This window comes from Staurois parvus, unplaced genomic scaffold, assembly GCF_062004578.1.
Source record: "Staurois parvus isolate SC_StPar_1 unplaced genomic scaffold, SC_StPar_1.0 ptg000006l, whole genome shotgun sequence".
NCBI lineage: Eukaryota > Metazoa > Chordata > Amphibia > Anura > Ranidae > Staurois > Staurois parvus.
In genome coordinates this window covers 8,597,220-8,619,686 of record NW_028317802.1, presented here as the reverse complement: position 1 = coordinate 8,619,686, position 22,467 = coordinate 8,597,220, and the positions used below count along the sequence as shown (strand labels likewise).

Sequence of the window (22,467 nt, the reverse complement as noted above, 5' to 3'; positions counted from 1 at the left end):
TCGACACATGCAGGTAGCAGAGGACTGAGACAGCAGACAGAAATGTTAGTGCTCTGGATTGAGACAAGTATATGCTATAGAGAGATATGCTTTGTTCATATTTCATGTCTGAGGTTTACAACCCCTTTAAGCGTGGATGGATTTGAAAGTTTTGAATGGAGAGTTCAGTAAGGACTGTAGGGCACAATTAACCTGCTGTTATGTTTTAGGATTAGAAGAGAAAACCCACTCAAGTAAAGGGGAAAATTAAAAACTTCCTGCAGATAGCTTTGCAGGTTCGATTTAAGACAAGAATGCAAAACACAGTAGCTACTATGTTGCCCACTGCAAGAACCTAGGATATTATTATTGGGAACTTGAAAGAATCGAATCCTGCCCCTTTATCAAAAATGTAAAAATCCATTTTGTAAAGTTTTAATTCATTTGAGTTTTGTTATTATTGCTCATTGGATGGAGCCCTCAGAGGAAAACCCATACTTCTGAGGAGACTTACCAGGGTCTGCTGTGTCCATGGTCAAACAGGATCCCTTCACATCTACAATGCCTTGAAAAAGTATTCATACCCCTTGAAATTTTCCACGTTTTGTCATGTTACAGCCAAAAATGTAAACGTATTTTATTGGGATTTCATGTGATAGACCAGCACAAAGTGGCATATAATTGTAAAGTGGTAGGAACATTTTTTCTAAATTTTTTACAAATAAATATCTGAAAAGGGTGGCATGCATTTGTATTCAGCCTCCCTGAGTCTATACTCTGTAAAACCACCTTTCACTGCAATTACAGCTGCAAGTCTTTTTGGGGATGTCTCTACCATCTTTGCACATCTAGAGAGGGACTTTTTTGCCCGTTCTTTGCAAAATAGCTGTGAATAGTCTGTGAATAGCAATTTTCAAGTCTTGCCACAGATTTTCAATTGGATTTAGGTCAGGACTTTGACTGGGCCATTCTAACACATGAATATGCTTTGATCTAAACCATTACATTGTAGCACTGGCTGTATGTTTAGGATTGTCCTGCTGGAAGGTGACCCTCAGCCCCAGTCTCAAGTCTTTTGCAGACTCTAACAGGTTTTCTTCTAAAATTTCCCTGTATTTGGCTCCATCCATCTTCCCATCAACTCTGGCCAGCTTCCCTGTCCCTGCTGACAAAAAACATCCCCATGACATGATGCTTCCACCACCATGCTTCATGGTGGGGATGGTGTGTTCATGGTGATGTGCAGTGTTAGTTTTCCGCCACACATTGCATTTTGCTTTTAGGACAAAAAGTTAAATTTTTGTCTCATTTGACCAGAGCACTTTCTTCCACATGTTTGCTGTGTTCTCCACATGGCTACAAACTGCAAACAGGACTTCTTCTGGCTTTCTTTCAACAATGGCTTTCTTCTTGCCACTCTTCCATAAAGGCCAGATTTGTTGAGTGCATGACTAATAGTTGTCATGTGGACAGGTTCTCCCATCTGAGCTGTGGATCTCTGCAGCTCCTCCAGGGTTACCATGGGTCTCTTGGCTTCTTCTCTGATTGATGCTCACCTTGCCCGGCCTATCAGTTTAGGTGGACGGCCATGTCTTGGTAGGTTTGCAGTTGTGCCACACTCTTTCCATTTTTGGATGATGGATTGAACAGTGCTCTGTGAGATGTTCAAAGCTTGTGATATTTTTTTATAACCTAACCCTGCTTTAAACTTCTCCACAACTTTATCCCTGACCTGTCCAGTGTGTTCCTTGGCCTTCATGATGCTGTTTGTTCACTAATGTTCTCTAACAAACCTCTGAGGGCTTCACAGAACAGCTGTATTTATACTGAAAATAAATTACGCACAGGTGGACTCTATTTACTAATTAGGTGACTTCTGAAGGCAATTGGTTCCACTAGATTTTAGTTAGGGGTATCAGAGTAAAGGAGGCTGAATACAAATGCATGCCACACTTTTTTGATATTTGTAAAAAAAATGTTTAAAATCACTTATTTCCCTTCAACTTCACAATTATGTGCCACTTTGTGTTGGTCTATCACATAAAATCCCAATAAAATACATTTGTTTTTGGTTGTAATTTGAAAAATTTCAAGGGGTGTGAATGCTTTTTCAAGGCACTGTATCGTTTTCTTGCATGTGAAAGAGGAGAACAGATAGATGATCTCCAGGCAAGAGCTGGCAGCTCATCTCTTTAATTACTGATGCATATGAATCACTAAAGTTTTGTGCAGGTAAGACTCTGAATCCAATAAGCCTCATCTGCAAATTAGATATCAGTATTTCAAGTACTGAGTAGCCAAACCTAAATGCATCCTGATCCATACCATTTAGACTTTTTTATGCACGTTCTTAGATAATTTAATATACAGTACGTCTAGTTTAGCATCCAGATCAGCTGCTCTTAAAGGCAGCAGTTGGCCAATTACATTAGAATGTTAAGTGATCTTTCAGAAAGTTTTTAGAATGGATATTAGCTGCAATATGGTTGGGATCTTGCAAAAATAGCAGACACATATAGCAGAGCTTTTTGAGATGAATAGGCCAAATTAGCTGATATCCTGTGGTCTTTCTGATGGTTTGTCCTGGCGTACCTAGACATTTACACCTGTATGATACATACAGTTGCAAGAAAAAGTATGTGAACCCCTTGTGATTACATGGAGTTTTGCATGAATTGGGCATAAAATGTGCTCTGAATGTCATCTAAGTCACAACAATAGAAGAACACAGTCTGCTGAACATAATACTACACAAACATTAGATGTTGCCATGGTTTAATTGCACATAACATGTAAACATTCACAGTGCAGGGAGGAAAAAGTATGTGAACCTTTGGACTTAATAACTGGTTGACCCTCCTTTGGCAGCAATAACCTCAACCAAACGTTTCCTGTAGTTGCAGATCAGACCTGCACAACGATCTGGAGTCATTTTGGACCACTCCTCTTCACAAAACTGTTTCAGTGTAGCAATATTCTTGGGATGTCTGGTGTGGATCGCTCTCTTAAGGTCATGCCACAGCATTTCAATCGGGTTGAGGTCAGGACTCTGACTGGGCCACTCCAGAAGGCGTATTCTGTGCTGTTGCAGCCATTGTTTTGTTGAATTACTTGTATGCTTTGGGTCATTGTCCTGTTGCATCACCCATCCTCTGCGGAGCTTCAGTTGGCAGACAGATGGTCGTACGTTTTCTTTCAAAATGTCTTGATAAACTCTGAAATTTATTTTCCCATCAATGACAACAATCCGTCCAGGCCCTGAGGCAGCAAAGCAGCCCCAAACCATGATGCTCCCTCCGCCATGTTTTACAGCGGGGATGAGGTTTTGATGTTGGTGTGCTGTGCCTTTTTTTCTCCACACATAGTGTTGTGTTCTTCCCAAACAACTCAATCTTGGTTTCATCTGTCCACAGTATATTTTGCCAGTAGTGCTGTGGAACATCCAGGTGCTCTTTTGCAAACTTCAAACGTGCTGCAATATTCTTTTTGGACAGCAATGGCTTCCTCCGTGGTGTCCTCCCATGTACTCCATTCTTGTTTAATGTTTTCCTTATTGTAGATGTGTCAACAAAAATGTTAGCATGTGCCAGAGATTTCTGTAGGTCTTTAGCTGATACTCTGGGATTCTTCTTTACCTCATGCAGCATTCTGCGCTGTGCTCTTGCAGTCATTTTTACAGGACGACCACGCCTAGGGAGAGTAGCAACAGTGCTAAACCTTCTCCATTTGTAGACAGTCTGTCTTACCGTGGACACATGAACATCAAGGCTTTTGGAGATACTTTTTTAACCCGTTCCAGCTTCATGCAAGTCAACAATTCTTGATCGTAGGTCTTCTGAGAGCTCTTTTCTGCGAGGCATGGTTCACATCAGACAGTGCTTCTTGAAACCAGTAAACCCAAAACAGGTGTGTGTTTTTTAAGGGCAGGACAGCTGTCAGCAACACATCCAATATCATCACGCTGATTGGAGTCAAGGTTGGCTCACTCCTGGCTCCAATTAGCTCTGGGAGAAGTCATTAAGCTAGGGCCTCACATACTTTTTCCTCCCTGCACTGTGAATGTTTACATGTTATGTGCACTTAAACCATGGCAACATCTAATGTTTGTGTAGTATTATGTTCAGCAGATTGTGTTCTTCTATTGTTGTGACTTAGATGACATTCAGAGCACATTTTATGCCCAATTCCTGCAAAACTCCACGTAATCCCAAGGGGTTCGCATACTTTTTCTTGCAACTGTATATGCCCGCTATAGTGAAAACAGCTTTGCTTTTACCATCTCTTAGGTTCACACCAGAATACTTTGCAGAAACCCATATTTCATGTACATTTCCCATACCATGTTCAAAATGCACAGGATAGGCGATCTTTTGTAAGTGTCAATACATTTTTAAAGATACCGCAAATGCCTGCATCGGATCACATTACCGTAGTATCACGCTTTACAACTGCAGTGCGTTTTTAAAAGTAGTGCCTGCACTACCTTTGGTGTGATCCAGTGGATTTTCAGCCCATTCACATGAATGGGCTGAAAACTGCACTGCACTGAGTCGCACAGAAGCTGGTCTGAACTGGCCCATAGAAAAGACAACTGCAAACAGTGTTTTGTTTATTTTTGTTTTTGCACAGGTGACCACAAAGAAGTCAAGTTCCAGAGTGGCCGCCACCACCTTTTGTATGCTTCCAGGCTTCGAAAAACATTAACAGCTTATCCACTGCATTAAAGAAAAACATAAAAAAAATAAAATGTAACCTGTATGGCTTTGTGTCCAAATGCACAAAATAGAAGTCCTTACTTGCAAAGCTGTCAACAGATAGGGTCTCTCTGCAGGGCAACATGCTCTGTCTTTCCAAAAGGTTTGGAGGAGTTTGAGAGAAGGCTGTGAAGGAGGTTGCCTCCTCTATGAACAATAACCACAGCGGCAGAGATGTCTTCAGTTACTCCTGTTTTTCTCAGAAACACATCAGCCTTTCCTATCCAAAATGACTTTCTTGGTGATTCACTCATGTATTAAACTGATGTATCAGAGAACGTTTAGGGCCCGATCTAATTAACTGATGTATTAGAGCACCTTTAGGGCCCGATCTAATTAATTTACATGGGGCCCTTGGCATGTTTCTGACCATAACCCCAAAAATGCCTGCTCTATACACAGCAGATGTAACTTTGTGTTGCATAGGTCCACACTTTGTGTACAACGTTTGTGATACACCTAGCAGGCCCTGCTACCAGAAGAGTGTTCTCTTGATGGGTAGAGCACCCCCACCCAATTACAGGGGCATATTGGAAATGTGCTTCTGCATCTAGCCCATATGTAAAGAAGCCTGAATGTTCAGAATGCTAATCTTTTACTGTCATTCAATCTCAAAGATTTAAAAAGCATTGCACACTTTCAAATATTTTCATTGTTTTTAACTTAGTAGTCATATTCCCTGTGTTGTTTGTTTGCCCTACCATGTGCTGATGGGCTCACATGCAGTTTGTAGTGTCATGGCTGATTGATTCCCCTTTGTCCATGCATTCATTTACCTAGCTTGGCCCCATTCACTAAAGGGACAGGCAACTTCTTGTTCTAGGTCACAGTCCATTCCTTGCCATTTCTTCTCTTTTCTTCCTTCATCATTGCTCTGCCTGCTTGTGTCTTTCAGATCTAATTACTATGCAGCTTTCACTTGCACACTAGACCAAGAGAACCAGGGATTCTGGGATATGTAGTTTCTTCACTGGAAATGTTAGTTCTTAGATTACAAACAGAAGTCATGCATTAACCTGTGCAATGCCATGCAGTATGCCTCATTGCCCCTTTGAACACAAACAGAAATTGCTGATGAAGGAATGTGAACATTTACTCTACTATAGGCGGTATGTAAAAGGCAACAAATGACACCAAGAAAGTACATGATCAATGTACATCTTATGCAGGTGGAAAACACTTGGTGCAGGTAGGAAAGATTATAATGCCTTTCAGATAGTTTGTTCCATAAAATATAATATTCTACCAAATGGGTCTGTAGCATCATGCATGCTGACTGCATGAATGAACCACCCAATGCTCTCCACCACAACTCCCATGCCAACTACTGTACTTACTGCTCAAATATTTTAAATGCAATACAAATTTTATTGGATACTAAAAATACGCTCTATAAATAAACAATATCTAAACAAGAAAATGTTACCCTAACATTTTAAATTTTACCCCAGGGGTTGCCTTTATTCGGCCCTTGGGGCACTATTCCTCCCACTCACACCAATGATGGGACACTGTTCCTTCCACTGACACCTGAGATGGAGAACTAATTCTCCCACTGGCATCAGTTATGGTGCACTAATCCTCCCAATGACACCAATTTTGGGGTGCTTTTTCTCCCACTGACACCAATGATGGGGCACTATTCCTCCCACTGACACCAATGTTAGGGTACTATTCCTCCCACTGAAACCAAGATTGGGAACTATTCCTCCCACTCATACCAATGATGGGGTACTATCCCTTCCACTAACACCAATGACGTAATTTTTGTTATTCTCACTGACCACCAAGCCTATGGCATTGTTTACTCCCACTGATTTGATTTATTTAAGGTATACTTATATAAGTCAATTTACACGTCACTTTACATACTTATTGTACATTCACATCAGTCCCTAAGTCTCAAGGGGCGTACAATCTAAGGTCCTTAACTTACATTCATACAGATACTAGGGCCAATTTAGACAGGATGCAATTAACCTACCAGTATGTCTTTGGAATGTGGGAGGAAACCAGAGTACCCGGAGGAAACCCACGCAGGCACAGGTAGAATATGCAAACTCCAGGCAGGTGATGCCGTGGTTGGGATTCGAACCAATGACTCTAGTAATGCCAGGTGGTAGTGCTAACCATTTAGCCACTGTGCTGCCCGATGCCAAGGCATTTTCTACTCTCACTGGCCACAGTCTGGCCCCCCCTAATGTTTGAAGGGCAGTAAACTGGGCCTTTGCTTTGAAAGTTTAGAGACCCCTGCCCTAACCCATAAAAACATCTAAAATCCGCCCAAGAAAGTTCAAAGAAATCCCTCCAAATGTCAGTAACAGAAAATGAATATATGATATCTCTAAATAACAACCACCCAACAGAGACCAGGCAGTTCAGTCTTTGTCAAGCACACAGTTTTCACAAAATTAATGGAAGCGTTAGCACTGCAGTCTTCATGAAACTCAGGGTGAGATTTACTAAAACCAGTGCAATCAGAATCTGGTGTAGCTGTGCATGGTAGCCAATCAGCAGGTGTAAAATTGGTCTTAGCTTTCTGTTGGCACTCAGGAAACTCAAATCAGGCCAGTCTATCTCTACTCGCAGTGTTTAACTACAGCCAACTGCCCTAAACACACCTGAAGGAAAGATACACCACTGCCCTTTTTTAGCACAAAACATACAAAATGACAAGTCTGGGACTCGGTACGTTACTCCAGTGGCCTGATGTCACCCTTTCTGCCTTTGCTCCCAATTGTTAATAATCCTCTTTTCCCACCGGGTTTGGATCACCCAAGGGTGTTCTCTTGGTGGGTGGCTAATGGTTTTTCGCAGGTGCGACACTTTTTGGTTTTTCGGTCCTTCCCCACCTGGGATTCTCTTCGGGAGTCCCGGGATGTTCCCCCGGCGGAATTTTTTTGATACCTTCAGTTGCGGCACTGGCTGCTCTCGCTGCGGGGCACTTCTGCTTTCCCATACCTGAAATCTGCCTTTGAACAGCTTTGCCAGCAGCGTCCGGGTGCCCCGGGCCTTATCTCCCTTCTTTATGCAGGTTTGAACAGACGCTCGTCGCATACTTCTCTTTCATATGTTGTTCAGTGGGAGCGCGACCTGGGAGTGGCTGTGGATCCGGAGGACTGGAATAAGGCCTGGTCACTCATAGCTAAATGCTCATTTAATACGTCCACGCTGGAGGCAGCCTATAAGGTATTGTTTCGTTGGTATTGAGTTCCGGCTCGTTTGACCCAGGCTAACCCTGCCTGTAGTGATCAATGTTTTCGGGGTTGTGGCCATCGTGGCGATGTCTTGCATATCTGGTGGTCATGCCCAAGACTGGTTCGTTTTTGGTCTCGTGTGTTTGGCCTCCTTTTCACTTTGTTTCATCTCTCTATACGCCGGGATGCTCGGTATGCCTTGCTTGATTGCCCTTGTCAAGAGAACCAGAGAGCACACAGAGACAGATTGCACGGAACCCAATGTGCTTTTATTGGGGAGGTTTTTGGGGCACAGACAACAGTTCCTTTAGTCCACAGATCCACACCAGACACAGCAACACAGTACAGTTCTCTGGAAGGCAATATGGAACAACAGGGGTATTGTAATCCACAGGGTTAGTCCACACAGGAGGCTCCAGGCAGGGATGGGTTAAGTCCAGGCAGGTTCACGGAGAACAAGGGGTTAAGTCCAGGCAGGGGATAGATCCAGGCAGGTTCACGGAGACAGCAGAAGATTCCTCCACAGTGCAGGGATTCCAGGCAGCACAGACAGTCCAGGAGATGAGGAGGAGGACGGGGGATTTTCGGATGAGAGAAGCTGGCCCTCAGCAGCCAGAAGAACACAATGGGGGTTTTCCTGCTCACCCTTAAGAATAGAGCTGGTAACCGGATACTTCCTATCGGGTTACCATGGCGACGGGCCCTGTCTCTCAGGTCTCCAGACCTGCCCAGGAATTCATGCATGAGGGGGAAGGGAGGAGTTGGCCTGTTTGTGTATTCCTTCAGCAGGAGGCCAAGCTGCAAGCCAGGGGGGTGAGGGGCTGCTGAGGTCTGCCTGTGTCAGGTACAAAGAGGACTAGAAGTCCCAGCATGGATGGGACAGAAGGGTGGCAGCCGGCAAACCTGGGGGATGGGGAAGGAAGGACCAGCTCCGTGACAGCCCTATACCGGGCTTCTTGGCTCATCAGCAGAAGTTGGCGTCCTATTTGTTTTTATCGGCCACTAGAACAATTGCTCAGGCCTGGAAGAGTCTGTTTGTCCCTCTTCAGGGGGTGCGGGATCGTATGACCACTATGATGCTCAACGAACAGATGTTGAGTATATGCAACAACGCCCAATGTAAATTTTTGAAAATATGGGAACCGTGGTTGCAATATGCCTTTCCCACACTCCCTCTGGCTAGTATGGGGATGTAATGGCGTTTTGCATTGGCGTTCGGTGGTGGCGCTCTTGGACCCCTGCTTTTTTTTTCTCTCTTTTTCTGTTAGTTTTTGGGTGACAGCTGCCTTTAGTTGTTATAGTCAGAGTTTCATTAATGTTGTTGTAACTTATGTGCCATTGATAGCCCCTGCGTGGGCGTACCTTCTGCCTTGTTGGAGTTAGAGCACTGTTTCTCTATTATGTTTTTTTTTTATCGGTGCAATTGATAGCCCCTGTGGGGGCGTGTTTTGTTGCCTCTGTTTTATACTAATTAAAATTTAATAAAAACCATTGAAATATAAAACATACAAAATGAGCCTGATGTACTGGTACATTGCTCTGAATAGTCGTAGAAAGTGCACATTCCTCACTTACCTGGTGACCTTCCTCTGCACTGTTCTTAGTGCCTCATCATCCCAACGCATACTCTTGGCTACTAAGTGGAGATGTTGGCATAAACATGGATTGCATTATCTGTCCATTACAGTCTAAATCCACTGTGCTGATGGTGAATGGTGCCACTGTGGCTGGGTGCCTCATTTATCGGACTTCGCTCAACACCTGCTTTCATAACTAATTAAAATAAAAATATGTTTAAAGAGGGCCATATGCAGTACTGAAAGAGAAATGCTTAAGGAATGTGTTATTTTTACAACTGTACAATTATCTGCAGAGTTTACAATTGTGAGCAGTAAATATACTCTGTTGCAGCTTAGGCAGCTAATTCTTTGTCTACATGAAAAATGACTCTGTATTTTACATTAAACAGATGGCTTAGGCATACAACTGAGCTCTGTTTTTCAGATAAAACACAGAAAGTTCATTAAAAAAAATAGAAGAACAAATACTGTACATTTCGTGTACTTCAGCTATTTATAAACTTTGGTTCCCTGTTGATTTCCATCTTTGTCTTTTTACCGTATGCTGAATAAAAGAAATAAAGAAAGAAAGAAAGGCAGCCTAGAGGATGATTCTTGCAGGTTAGGACCCATGTATAACCAGGTAAAAAATGCCTTTTATACAATATATATGAAATATAATCAGTCATATTTTTGAGGTATTCATTTTGTTTGGGATGGGAGTGGTGTTCCTACTTTCAATCTGCCAGAGAGGCCAAAGCTCAAGGCGATGTGTGAAAGTCTTATGTGCAAGAACTTGCATGAGGAACAGTATCCTGGGTTTGGGGTGGCTATGGAAGGCTGGTGAGAAATATCTGATTCTGGTATCTGATATATGGATTGTAATGAGTTTCAACAGTCACAGTTAGAGTTATATTAATATTTATCACCTTCATTATAACTTGATCCACTAAACAGATTCTCCAGGGTGGAAGGATGAGCAGTTCAGTCTAGGCTTCTCATTGCATGGATTCAAGCTCTGAAATTTATAATTTTCCCTACCATAATGTATTGTGTTTCAAATCAATGGTTACTTTTTCTGGGACATTCATACCTAAACTCTCCAGGATCCAGCCACTCAAATTAGTCTAGATTAGTAAATTAACATTCAACCCCCCCCCCCCCCCCCCCAGTCTGGATTTCTTACCATCTGTCCCTTCTCAGAGGCTGTGATTGACAGCAGCAGGAACCAATGGCTCCCACTCCTGTGTCTGAACTAGTGAAGAAAGAGAGGGATGCTGCTCTCGTGCATAGCGCTGGATCAACATCAGGTAAGTATTTGGGTAGGCTGAGGGGGAAGCTGCTCATGAAAGGTTCTTTACCTTGATGCAGGATACAACCACTTATAACCTTTACAACCACTTTAAGATCAGTTTGAGTGTCCAATTAACTGTTTCTTCCACATTATGGTCAGTGTTTCTCAAAATCTGGATAGCCTGTAGCTATATTTTAGAGCTCTGCCATAGGAAGCACTATTATTGGTGGCAGTGGGTAGTGGAGGGGCACAGCAAGCCTTCTAGTACTAACTATAATACTGTGCTTTCTTGTATGTGTATCAACAATGACACGTGAGGATAAAAGACCCCCTCCCCCCCCCCCCCCACACATTTTGTCAGTTGCTAGGGTGCCATTCTAGTTAGCTGCTGGCAAACTCTAGAAGAGAAACTGGATAGATGAAAGAGTAATTTCATGGTGCCATCTTCCCAGCACCTTTGTATGGATTAGGTAGGGAAAAGAAATATTTGGAGAAAGGGAAGCCATTTTGACCAGCATGTGCTGATCCACATTTGGAACAGAATAGTATGATCTGTAAATAACAATTAAAAGGAATGTAGCACAAGAGGACAACGTTAACGTTTAGTGAACCATTCTAGAAAAATAGAAACAAAGGGGTTGATTTACTAAAACTGGAGAATGCAAAATCTGGTGCGGCTCTGCATTGTGGTGCACTGAAATTAAAATTCTGGTGCCGAAACTTCAGGATGCACTTGGCCAAAAACCGAAACCAAAATGGGCAGTTTTTAAAATTAGTATATAGTTTTGGAAAAAAATACACTTTAATGATAAAAAAAACACAATATACCCCATTTTTTTTTGTAAAATATGAAAGAGGATGTTACAACGAGTAAATAGATACCCAACATGTCATGCTTTAAAATTGCACACTCTCATGGAATGGCGTCAAACTACAATACTTAAAAATCTCCATTGGTGACACTTTAAAAATGTATACAGGATAGCAGAGTACAGTTACAGAGGAGTTCTAGTGTTAGAATTATTGCTCTTGCTCTAATGTTTGTGGCAATACCTCACATGTGTGGTTTGAACACTGTTTACATATGTGGGCATGGCCTACGTATGTGTTCACCACGGGGGGACAGGGGCACTTTAAACTTTAAAAAAAAAAATGTATTTAATTTTTTTTTTTTTTTACACTTCCTTTAAAAAACATTTTTAGTCACTTTATTCCTATCATGAGGAATGCATACATCCCTTGTGATAGAAATAATTAGTGAAAGGTCCTCTTTATGCAGAGATATGGGGTCCTAGGGCCGTGGTGTTGGGGTCTCCCCAGGATGTGAGGAACTCAAGGTGACCATCCCAGAGCCCAGAGGAGAGACATCTGTTGCAGACCCTCACCGCAGACCTAAAGGGGACCTCTAGAAGTTATAGAAGAGGTTGCTTCATTCCAGGCTGCATCTTTCTCCAGAACTGAGGGAACCTTGGGCTTATGTGATTTATATGCGCATTTATATTGCGCCTCTGGTGAGTGTGCAATTTTATCATTTCTTTTCGCACATCACCGGACTACAGTTACTACTGAGATTAAGAGAAGTCACCTATTAATACACCTGTTGAATTTCAATATTGGAATAATTCTTACCACTGTGGGACATTTACCACTTTGATATATGGTCATACGGACGTTTTTCATTATTATTCTTTTTATGGTGATTCATGTTGTGTTTTACTGGTATTAATAATTTAGGTCACATAGATTTAGCGCTGCACTACTTGTTTTATAATGTTTACAAGGCGACTGAACCTGAAGTGCCATCGCTTCAGTCCTCCAAGGTCATAGAGATGAGTGGAGGCCATCTTTCCTTCACTAATCTCCATGCCCAGCGTCAGGATCGTTCGGTGGTTTCTCAGGTAAGTCTGAGAACTACTGAGCAGTGGCCGGCAGCGGTGAGGGGGCAGGGTTATTTTTGGCACCTGCATCGGTGCTTTTTTTTCATATCGGCCAATGGCCAATAGGGGTGTTTTCAGCTGAAACATTTTGGCCACCAAAATTTCAGTGCACCCCTAGCTCTACACGACAGTCAATCAGCTTCTAACTTCAGTTTGTTCAATTAAAATTTGACAAAAAAAACAACTGGAAGCTGATTGGTTTCTATGCAGAGTTGCACCAAATATTGCACTCTCCAGTTTTAGTGAATCAACCCCAAAGTGTCAAGCCAGCACCTTTTGGAATGGATAGGGAAAGGCAGAAATATTTGGAGAAAGGGAAGCCATTTTGATCAGCCTGTGTTGACCCACATTTGAAACAGAATAGTATGAGTTGTAAATAAAAATTAAAAGGAAAATAGAGGATAAAATTAAAGTTTTATGAGCATTGTAGAAAAGTAGAAACAAAGTGTCAAGCCAGTGAGAAGAGGAAAAAAAAACAATAATAGTGAGTCCCATCCACCAATAAAATAAGCAATGAATGTAGAAATAGCATGGTCCATAGCATATGTGACTTGACTTAATGTAGTCTGCAGACTGAAGAACTTTGAAAACCACTGATTGTGACAGCAATAGTTTTTGATTTGGATATTAAGTGAGCAGATTTTGAAGTTGGTTGGAGTTGTCCTTTGCATATGTCCCTGAGGAATACAGTGTCCTCGTTGAGAAAGCATATTCCAGCTACACTGTCATGAAATAATTATTCTTGGAATACATTTTTTTTCTTTTTCGTGCGTAGACACAATATGGATTATGAAACACTTCGTTCTTCTCCAGAGGAAGTGCATAATTTGGTGATTAAACATCCGCAGCAGAGACGTAAGGATAATGCGAATGAGCAGGGGAAACCTTTGAAGTCTTTCTCGTTTTATGTGAACAATAGTTTATGGCTGAGAATCATAAAACATTTTGTGCTGCATTCATTAAATAGGTCAGCGATGATTCTTCAAGCTATTTTTAAAATGGTTTGGTTAAGGTTTAGAAAGATAAATGTAGATATAATTGTTCTCTTTAAAGAATATGTGTCACCTTTGTTCAGGTCAAAAATGCTATCCTTGAAAGGAAGGGGATAAAATCTCTTTTTATCCTGTCTATGTAAGTTGGGAGATTTAACTTCCTGTGTCAGAAAAGTGAGGACATCTCTCCAAAGTTAAAAGAAATCCCCTATAAAGCAGTTATCCCCATTGGAAGATTTCTCCTCACCTCGTGTTCTGGAGACAACTGTAAAACACTGGATTTCCTTAAAAAAAAATGTGTGCCATTGACAAACAGATGGGGAATCTCCTCAGCAATAAAAACCTACCATAGCATGTAACCCATCCACACTCCATCCAAAACTACAACACTTCTGATTGGAGATATACTTTTTAAGTGATTGTCAGCAAAAATTACCAGTAGTGCTAACATGTAAACTTTTAATAAACCCAAAACCAAAAATGCAATATATTTCAGCTTACCAATCATTAGATATGATTGCATAAATTGCATGAAGGTAAAAAAAAACCTTGAGCCTGTATAACCACTTTAAATGGTTTTCCTCATCCCTATAACTGATACATCTGGAAGAGAGCTTGTTCTTTTGAAAAACAGCAGACTTACTGGTGGCTTATCCAAAAGGAAATAGAAGAAAGAAAGCCTAAAAAAGAAAACTAATGCAGCCATCACATCTAAGAATTGATAAGCTGCAATATATATATATATATATATATATATATATAGTTTTGGGTTTAATACTGCTTTAACCCACCTGCCCATGAAATATCTAGAACAGCGTTTCTCAACCTTTTTCAACACAGAGGAACCCTAGAAATAAGGTTCCGGTCTCAGGGAACCCCAGATTAAAATGATTTTATCTACAACTCCTGATACATTCGTGTGACGGTCAGTGGGAAGAATGCCCCTTACACGTAAGGTTAGAATTACCCTCTTATAGATAGCCAAAAAGATCAGTGGTGTCAGTGGGAACTTATCTGAGAGACAGAAATTGCTTATTGCTCAAGGAACACTTAGCAACCTCTGGAGGAAGCATAGAGTTCCATGGAACCCTGGTTGAGACGCCCTGATCTAGAACATTAACAACACATCGAATACCGCTGAGGTCGCTTAGAACAATCGTCTTTTGTTCACATGGTTTACATTGTGTTTTTTTAACATTTTGCTTCATCCAATTAAAGTATATGTAAACCTAACAATGAACTCCTTTTCTTGCACACTTTTGATCTGTTAAACCTACCACTGAAAGGGTTTTGTCCTGTCTGTTCAATAAATGCAAAAATACCTGTGGGCCCTGCCAGAAATCTTGTGAGCGGATATCCTGTGCTCTCTGCTGATTGTTATCAGTCAAAACATTGTTCCTGGCTGTCTCTGTGAGCTACTTAACACCTCCTCATCTTCCTATTCTAGGGTGACAATACTGCTTCTACTTAGATACAGTACAGAGAGTGAACCTTGTCACCCTAAGGTCATATTGTAATGGAACCGGACCCCGACCGCACTAGGGTATTTCCGTTAGACTCCCGCTTCCCTGTCCGAACACAGATCCTCGGACACCACCGCTGATCATGCAGGAAATAGAGAGCTTCCTGTCTTCTTAAGACAGGAAGTCAACTGCTTTATTTTAACACAAACACAAGATATATACACAGGGCGGGGAAATACAACCAGGAACAGGAAACACATCAGCAGGCTGACCCATCAGGGGGAAGGACTGCTGGTAACACCCGCCACCAAACCAAGACACACAATAGAACAAAGGGATATACCACCTGGCAGTAGACAGTAGGGAACACATACATCCCATAATAGTTTGCTGACAAGCAAGACACAATAGAACAATGGGATGCAGCAAGTGGCAGTGTACAATGGACAACCCCCACACCAATACACAATATCAGGACAGACCACCCTGTACTCTTAACAGGCACAGGGTGGGTTACACATAAGAGCAGGGGTGGCCAACCTGCGGCTCTCCAGCTGCTGCAGGACTACAAGTTCCATCATGCCTCTGCAAGTCAGTAACTTCACATCTTTGCAATGCCTCATGGGAAATGTAGTTCCACAACAGCTGGAGAGCCACAGGTTAGCCACCCCTGCATAAGAGGAACAGGAGTCCCCCCACCCCCAAAAGTCACTCCCATCACACCTCTTCACATGAGCGGCTGGGGGCAGTAAAACAGGCGGCTGACCCTTGGCTTTTCTGCCCCTCCTGAAGCCCACCTGAACTGTAAAATACATCCAGGGAGGCTGTTCACATACCGCACCTGTCGAAAATCTAATGCAGTATTCAACTCAATGGGGCTGCGCTATAATCATGAGCAAAAGATTGATTTACATTTGCGGTGCATTTACTTCATTTTAAACCTCCAATCCCCTCCAAAAAAAGGCATTCAGGAGGTGGCAGGATCATCTCCTTAACACCTGACAGCGGCTACTTAGTTATACTCTGAAAAACAATCCACCATGGATCCCCTTTTCAGAGCATGAGCTATTGGGAACCTAGCCTAAGACAAAAATTGTATTGCTGGCCAATTCACAAGATTAAAGTTGAATTACATAAAAAAAAAAAAAGCAAATGCAGACACCACAACTAAGGACTGGTAAGCTGAAATATACTGTGTTGCATATTTGTTTTTGGGTATAATTTGTCTCAACCTTTGTTGCTGTCAGTTTTTTTTTCTGGACAACTTCATCTGCATGTAAATTAAAAAAAATAAAAAAAGGCTTGTGGAGTTAATAAAATATAAATATGAAAAATACTGAATTTCATCTTCACAGTAACATTATGGACATTTCGTTTTCAGAACACAGTATTTATTGTGATAGTGGTCCTTTATTATTGGTGTTATTTCAGGTGGTGCTATCATTTTAAAATGTCAGCAAAAAAGTTGGATCTCCAGTTATTTTGTCCTGACCTCTGACCCAATGAGTACCCTTTTTCCAAAGATCATTTGCTTTTCATTTTGCAGATCAACATGGTAGAGCACCAGACAGAGGATGCGAATCAACATCAACAGCAGAGCCCTTATATGCTCTTCCTGCTGGTTTTAGTCTTCTTCATCACAGGACTTGTCGGTTTTCTGATCTGCCATATCCTGAAGAAGAAAGGCTATCGATGTCGGACATCACCAGAGGAGCTGGATCCTGAGATGAAGGAAGATTTGAGTAGAGAACAAGAGAGTAAGTATGAGAAACAGACAGATGCACCATTATTAGTATGTCACAACATTCACAGGGCAGTCCAGGACTGGCTACAAAACATATAGTTTTGTATAAATATGTGTATGTGTCTGGATTTAGGCATGCTTTGAGTGAGGCCAGAACATACCCTGCTTTTTTGTAGTATATAATACTGGGAATAATAGCATTTTTACAAGTTTTTGAAAGTTATTAATTACTTTCAGTTACTCTAGAACACGGGTGTCAAACTGGCGGCCCTCCAGCTATTGCGAAACTACCTTTGAGAGTCATGCTTGTAACTGTCAATCTTGCAATGCCTCATGGGACTTGTAGTTTACAACAACTGGAGGGCTGCCAGTTTGACACCTGTGCTCTAGAAAGGGAAACTCCGTTGACCCTATAAGCCCATTTTCCTATTGTAGATCAGTGGTTTTCAACCTTAGGGAGATCATGGCCCAGTAAATGCTTCCAAAACCTTTTATGCCTCAACATGCCCATGATCATCAGGGAGATCACGCTTGGCCTGTTGCTGACCCTTGTTCTTAAAAACTAAGTTCAGCTTCGGGAACATGTTACATGTTCCCACTCCTGCAGAGGCTCAGCATTTCGAGTCCCATGTGTGACAGAGAAGTACACCGTACCAGCTGTCACTTTTTGAAAAGAGTGCAGCCGTACAAAGCTCCACCCACACACTGCATCATTCATTTACAGAGTTCTGTGAATGAATCAACTACAAGTACCAACATCCTTTGCGGATGTCGGCTTGTAGTTCTCAATTAACTATCACGGCACTGTTGAGCACAGTGGTAGTTCATTGATTCTTCCTGTCAGTGTGAAACTGCCTGCCTGTACATCGTACAGAATACATTGACAGTCTGCAGGAGTCCTGCATGGCACTAGCCTTCTGATGATCGCTGGTGCAATGCTTTCCAGGCTCCTAAAAAAAATTGTAAATGCACATTAGTTTACCTGAAAAATAATGTCCATTTATTATTTTTTTAAAGGTGCATTTATCCTTTAATCTTCCCCACTGTATCCATAACAAACAAAAGAAAATCTACACTCTAAATCCATAACTTATTATGTTAAGGAGCTATAGGGCTGATCCATTAAAACTGCAGTCAAGAAAAACAGCACACAATGGCAGTTTGCAACCATAGCAACTTCTTGTTTAACATTTTCTTATAAATAAGCAGTGAAATCTGATTGGTTCCTGTTAGTTAAAACTTAGATTGCACGCTTCCTTCCCAACCTACCATGTATGCTGCAGCTCAGTTAAACTTGGTGGCCAGAGAAGGCTTCTGTGTATTTTTGGCACAGCTCTATGCTGATCATCAAGTTCCTCTTTCCCCTCCAGACCCGGACTGGATCTCTGCCTGCAACTGGGGCTCCACTGCAGTTCCAGTGGCTTAAATGTGCACAGAAAGGGGTCAGCATCATATACAATGATGTCCTCTATGACACCGAGATCTTCATTGTTGTGCATTCCCACTAGTCATTCCCATTACCATTCCCACTGGAATGATGGCAAAGCCACGAGGCTTCCTCCAGTCAGTTCTCGCTGCTACTCTCGCTTTACTTGTAAGGAAGCTGAAGCCTTGTGTTTATCAGCCAGTGGGCCAGAAGGACCACCACTTCTCCACCCCCACTCCAGGAGCCTGCGGAAGTGTAAGACAGTGCTCTCTTGCTGAGCAGCAGCCCCCATCTGTTCCAAGTCTACCTATCAAAGAAGACAGGAGACTAGGACCTAGCATGAGAATGAGTGCAGCCCAATACTAGTTGTTGAGAACCTTGTCACTAAGTATAAATAAATGAGAGTTACAATCACAAAAAACTTAAGTTTCTTATATGCTTACATGCCCTGTTTCCCTTTTCAGAAACTTTGTCCTTGCCTTGCCTTGTGCCCTTGAAAATGCTAGGTTATTCGATTATTCCAAGAAGAGAAAATTTCTTAGCTTAGTTACTGGCTTTCCATCCCTCCTGAAACATCAGATCTCTCAGCTGTAGCTCCCAGCGTGTCCTCCCAAGGGCTCTTTTGACAGCCCGAGGCCCTCATAGAGTGCTGGCCCAGCAGGTGAGAGAAGTTGCCGAGGATTCAAGTGCTGCTTTTGTCCATGCAGCTGCCCACACCTTATATTAAGCAGCCGCCTGCTTTTTCTTTCCAACCAGCAGCTCTTTCCTTTGTTCACATTTTTGCACAGTCATTGGACATGTGGTTGTAGTTTCTATGGCAACCGATGCTTTCTCCACTCTCAATATGTTCTCCTGTGAAATTATGGGACATAGTACTGGGATGTCAGTATTCACTACCTGCTGGGTGCCACTGATGTCAAAGACAAGATGGCAGCACCCAGAAGCAATCGTATCACATTTCAAAGGAGAGGTTTCTTTGATGTAATTCAGCATCAGAACTTTCAGGATTTTTTTTTTCAACAAAGCTTTTTCTAAGTCAAGATAAATTACAAGAAAGGTGATAAAATATACAATAATCACTGTGTCATAAAAGAATAAAGCAATAAAAAGACAGATAAAATCTCATATTAATGTAACAGATAAAATCTTACATTAACATGGTTTGCCATGCATTCAGACACCATACCATGTTTGCCTCTGTGGGGCCATAAAACATGTTGCCAAAAAAGATGTAATACGGTCTGTAGGTGCTGAAACTCCCTTGTGGGGAGGCACTTATGGACTATAGCCCAGGCAAGATCTTTGTGCGCATTTGAAAGAAACTTCCCAAACACGTCCCGGCAAACCATCTTAGACTTCACCCGTGAGAAATTTTAGACCTGTAAAACATCTTCCACCCCTCTAAGAACCGCCATTACCTTCTTCTGGTTGCTGGATGCTCCATGTCAACATGTTTGTGATTAAAAACTAGTTTTGCCTTTTTTAAAACCGCATAGTGTTTAGGGGGCGATAAAAGCACAGAAGTGTTTAGGGAGACTCTGGCCAATTGTCTAAAATATCATCCCCTCAGCGTTCTTTAAAAAGAAGCTAAAAATGTCATCAGATTTGAACATTTTTAAACACCAACAGAAATATTTAATATAAGATTAGTTTTGCTTATCCTTCCCCTCACTCGCCTCACACCTGTACATTAAATGCTGTTTTAATTTTTCCCTATTAAAATTCCATAAAAAGTTAAAGCAGTTCTATGGTCACAGCATGCACTTTTATTTTTTAACATCGGCATTGTAATAGCAACACAAACAATAGCTATTTTTTGACAATCCAAAATAAATGTACTTGAAAAATCTTCTTTCATGTTGTGAGTTTTACCTCTCTGCTGCCTATCTCTTTCCGCAACCTCCTGGATTCCCTGCATGCTTTGCAGCTTCTCCTATGCTGTTCACTGTCAATTTCTAAGGAATAAATATTCTATGGTACCTTGCTGCCTGCAAGCAGCGATTCCTGTACTGACTTCGCCTCTAGAAACTCCTCCTCAGCCTCTGCAGTTCAGAATGCATGCTCTGTGAAATATGTTACACAGCAATGCCTAAGAGCATAGTGAATAGGTGTCATAGAATTCAAGGAAGTAAATGTGTGGGGATCCCCACAAAGTAAGTTTACAAACTTCAAGATCATTCGGATTAATAGAAATAGGCTAGAAATAATTAAAATATGATGTATGTATTTTAATGAGTAGATGATTTTACATTTTGACCATAGAAAAAACTTTAAATCATGGACATGTAAGCTTAAAATAAACATCTGAGGAAGGGAAAACCATGGCTACATACAACATAATTGGCAATAAAAACATTTTTATTATTAAAAACTTTCTTTACATAGTTTTTCAGGAACTAAATACAATAAACACAAACTGTATTTGATTAACTAAGGGAAAAAGGGGGACAGAGCTCTCCAAAGGGGAGGGGGAAATTGACCTTTATTTCCAGGGTCTTTTTGCCAGTCGTATGACACACGGCGTGTTTTTTACCCTGTGCCTTTTCTCCAGTGGTAGGCAGTCTACTGAGTGTGGCTAACATTGTGACATCTGTGAATGACACAGGTATTGACATGATAGCAGAACAGAGTGTTGTGTCTTCTGCACATAGCTTTAGAGAGGATATAATTATTGTAGGAAAAGATTTTTTTTGTTTTTGTTTTTTGGAGCAAAACGGGCAGTTGGCTTTTTAGTTTAGTTTCCAAAGTGGAGTTTCACTTTAAAAATTTTCACAGTTCTAAAAATCTTTGCAAGCCGTTACTGCGCAAATGTTTATAAATGCACCTTTCTATACATGTTATTGTTTCTCTTTCAAATCATTTTTACTGAAATTTAAGATCAAGGGGGATCAATTATTAAAGAAAATACACTGAGCAGTTAAATACAGTATACTGTGTTGAATAATATAGAGATTAGTAGGGGCAAAGGAGAAAGGCTTGGAATTCCAGACTCTCATCAGTGTGATTTTGAATACTTTGTATCCTAAAAAATACAGACCTCCTACATACATGGAGTTCAGAATGTGCTGAGGTGGCTAGATAACCACGGTCATTCCTTTGTAGCCTATCACACTGAGTTCTTCTAGAAGGAACCAGTCATCTTTGACCTAAAGTTAGGTGACCTGCTTGGGTACACACGGGAGGGATATAGAGCTGGGGGATATAGGGAGGGTTTGGGAAGGCACAGAAATGATTTTAGAAGGGTAGAAGTTGTGTAAGAAGAAAAGGGGAAAGTAGGAGAGTGAGCTAGTTGTGTACAAAACAAGGGGAAGATAGGAGTGTTGGATAGAGTGGGGAATAGGTAGGGTACAGAAACAGGAAAAGGGGAAAGGTGTTTGATCCAAATGAGTGAAGGATAGTAGAAAAAAGAGAGACAAAAAAAAACTCACAATGGAGTTTCATATTGAAAGGGTTCACATGAGTAAAAAATATAAAAAGCTTAATTTGTATTACAATCATTAGACATTACAAAATACAGCAATTAAAAACCACAATAGTTAACAATCACAAGGCTCCTTAAACCGCATTTATTTCCCAAATTTGTGGTAAATCATCCATCACCAGAATATGACTTGCGAGTGGGTAACATTAATGGGAAAGGAGATGTGGTAGACCCTCTACATGTTTCACAACGTAGTCACTTCTTCAGGAGGGATGAGCCTTAAAATCTCTATATCAGGATATAAATGAAGATTAGCCAACATGTCACACTAAAGTGTAACTAGTACAAGAAGTATAATAATAATATAATATAATGTAGTATCACTGTTGGGAAATAGCAGCTTACCCAAATTGTGGGGGACGAAGCCTAAGCGGGTGAAGGATAGGTCTGGGTGGGGTAGGGGATGGCATGGGGATGGGCTCTGGGAGAAAGATAAGGGACCAGAACTCCAATGCACTATTTGAGGAGCAAATTGAGTATGGGTAACATTCTCCATGCCTATCCAATGTTGAGGGTCCACTCATATTTGAAAGAGAAAATAGGCTAGGGCCAGACAACACCTGTGATGCTCAAAGTTGGTAGGCTAACCTTGACTAGACAGAGGACCAGTATGTGGCTACATGAGGTGGCAGTATGTTTCA

At 41.4% G+C, this 22,467-nt stretch overlaps 1 protein-coding gene across 2 annotated transcripts in view; it reads left to right on the top strand.

The window, feature by feature from the left end:
* Positions 1 to 22,467, top strand: part of RELL2 (RELT like 2) — a 112,473-nt gene that overhangs the window by 26,895 nt on the left and 63,111 nt on the right. For both annotated transcript variants that reach the window (XM_089653836.1, XM_089653782.1), the window contains exon 2: positions 16,722 to 16,932. In XM_089653836.1, coding sequence (XP_089509962.1) covers positions 16,728 to 16,932 — 205 coding nt within the window. In that variant the 5' untranslated portion in view covers positions 16,722 to 16,727. The remainder of the gene's footprint in view (positions 1 to 16,721; positions 16,933 to 22,467) is intronic.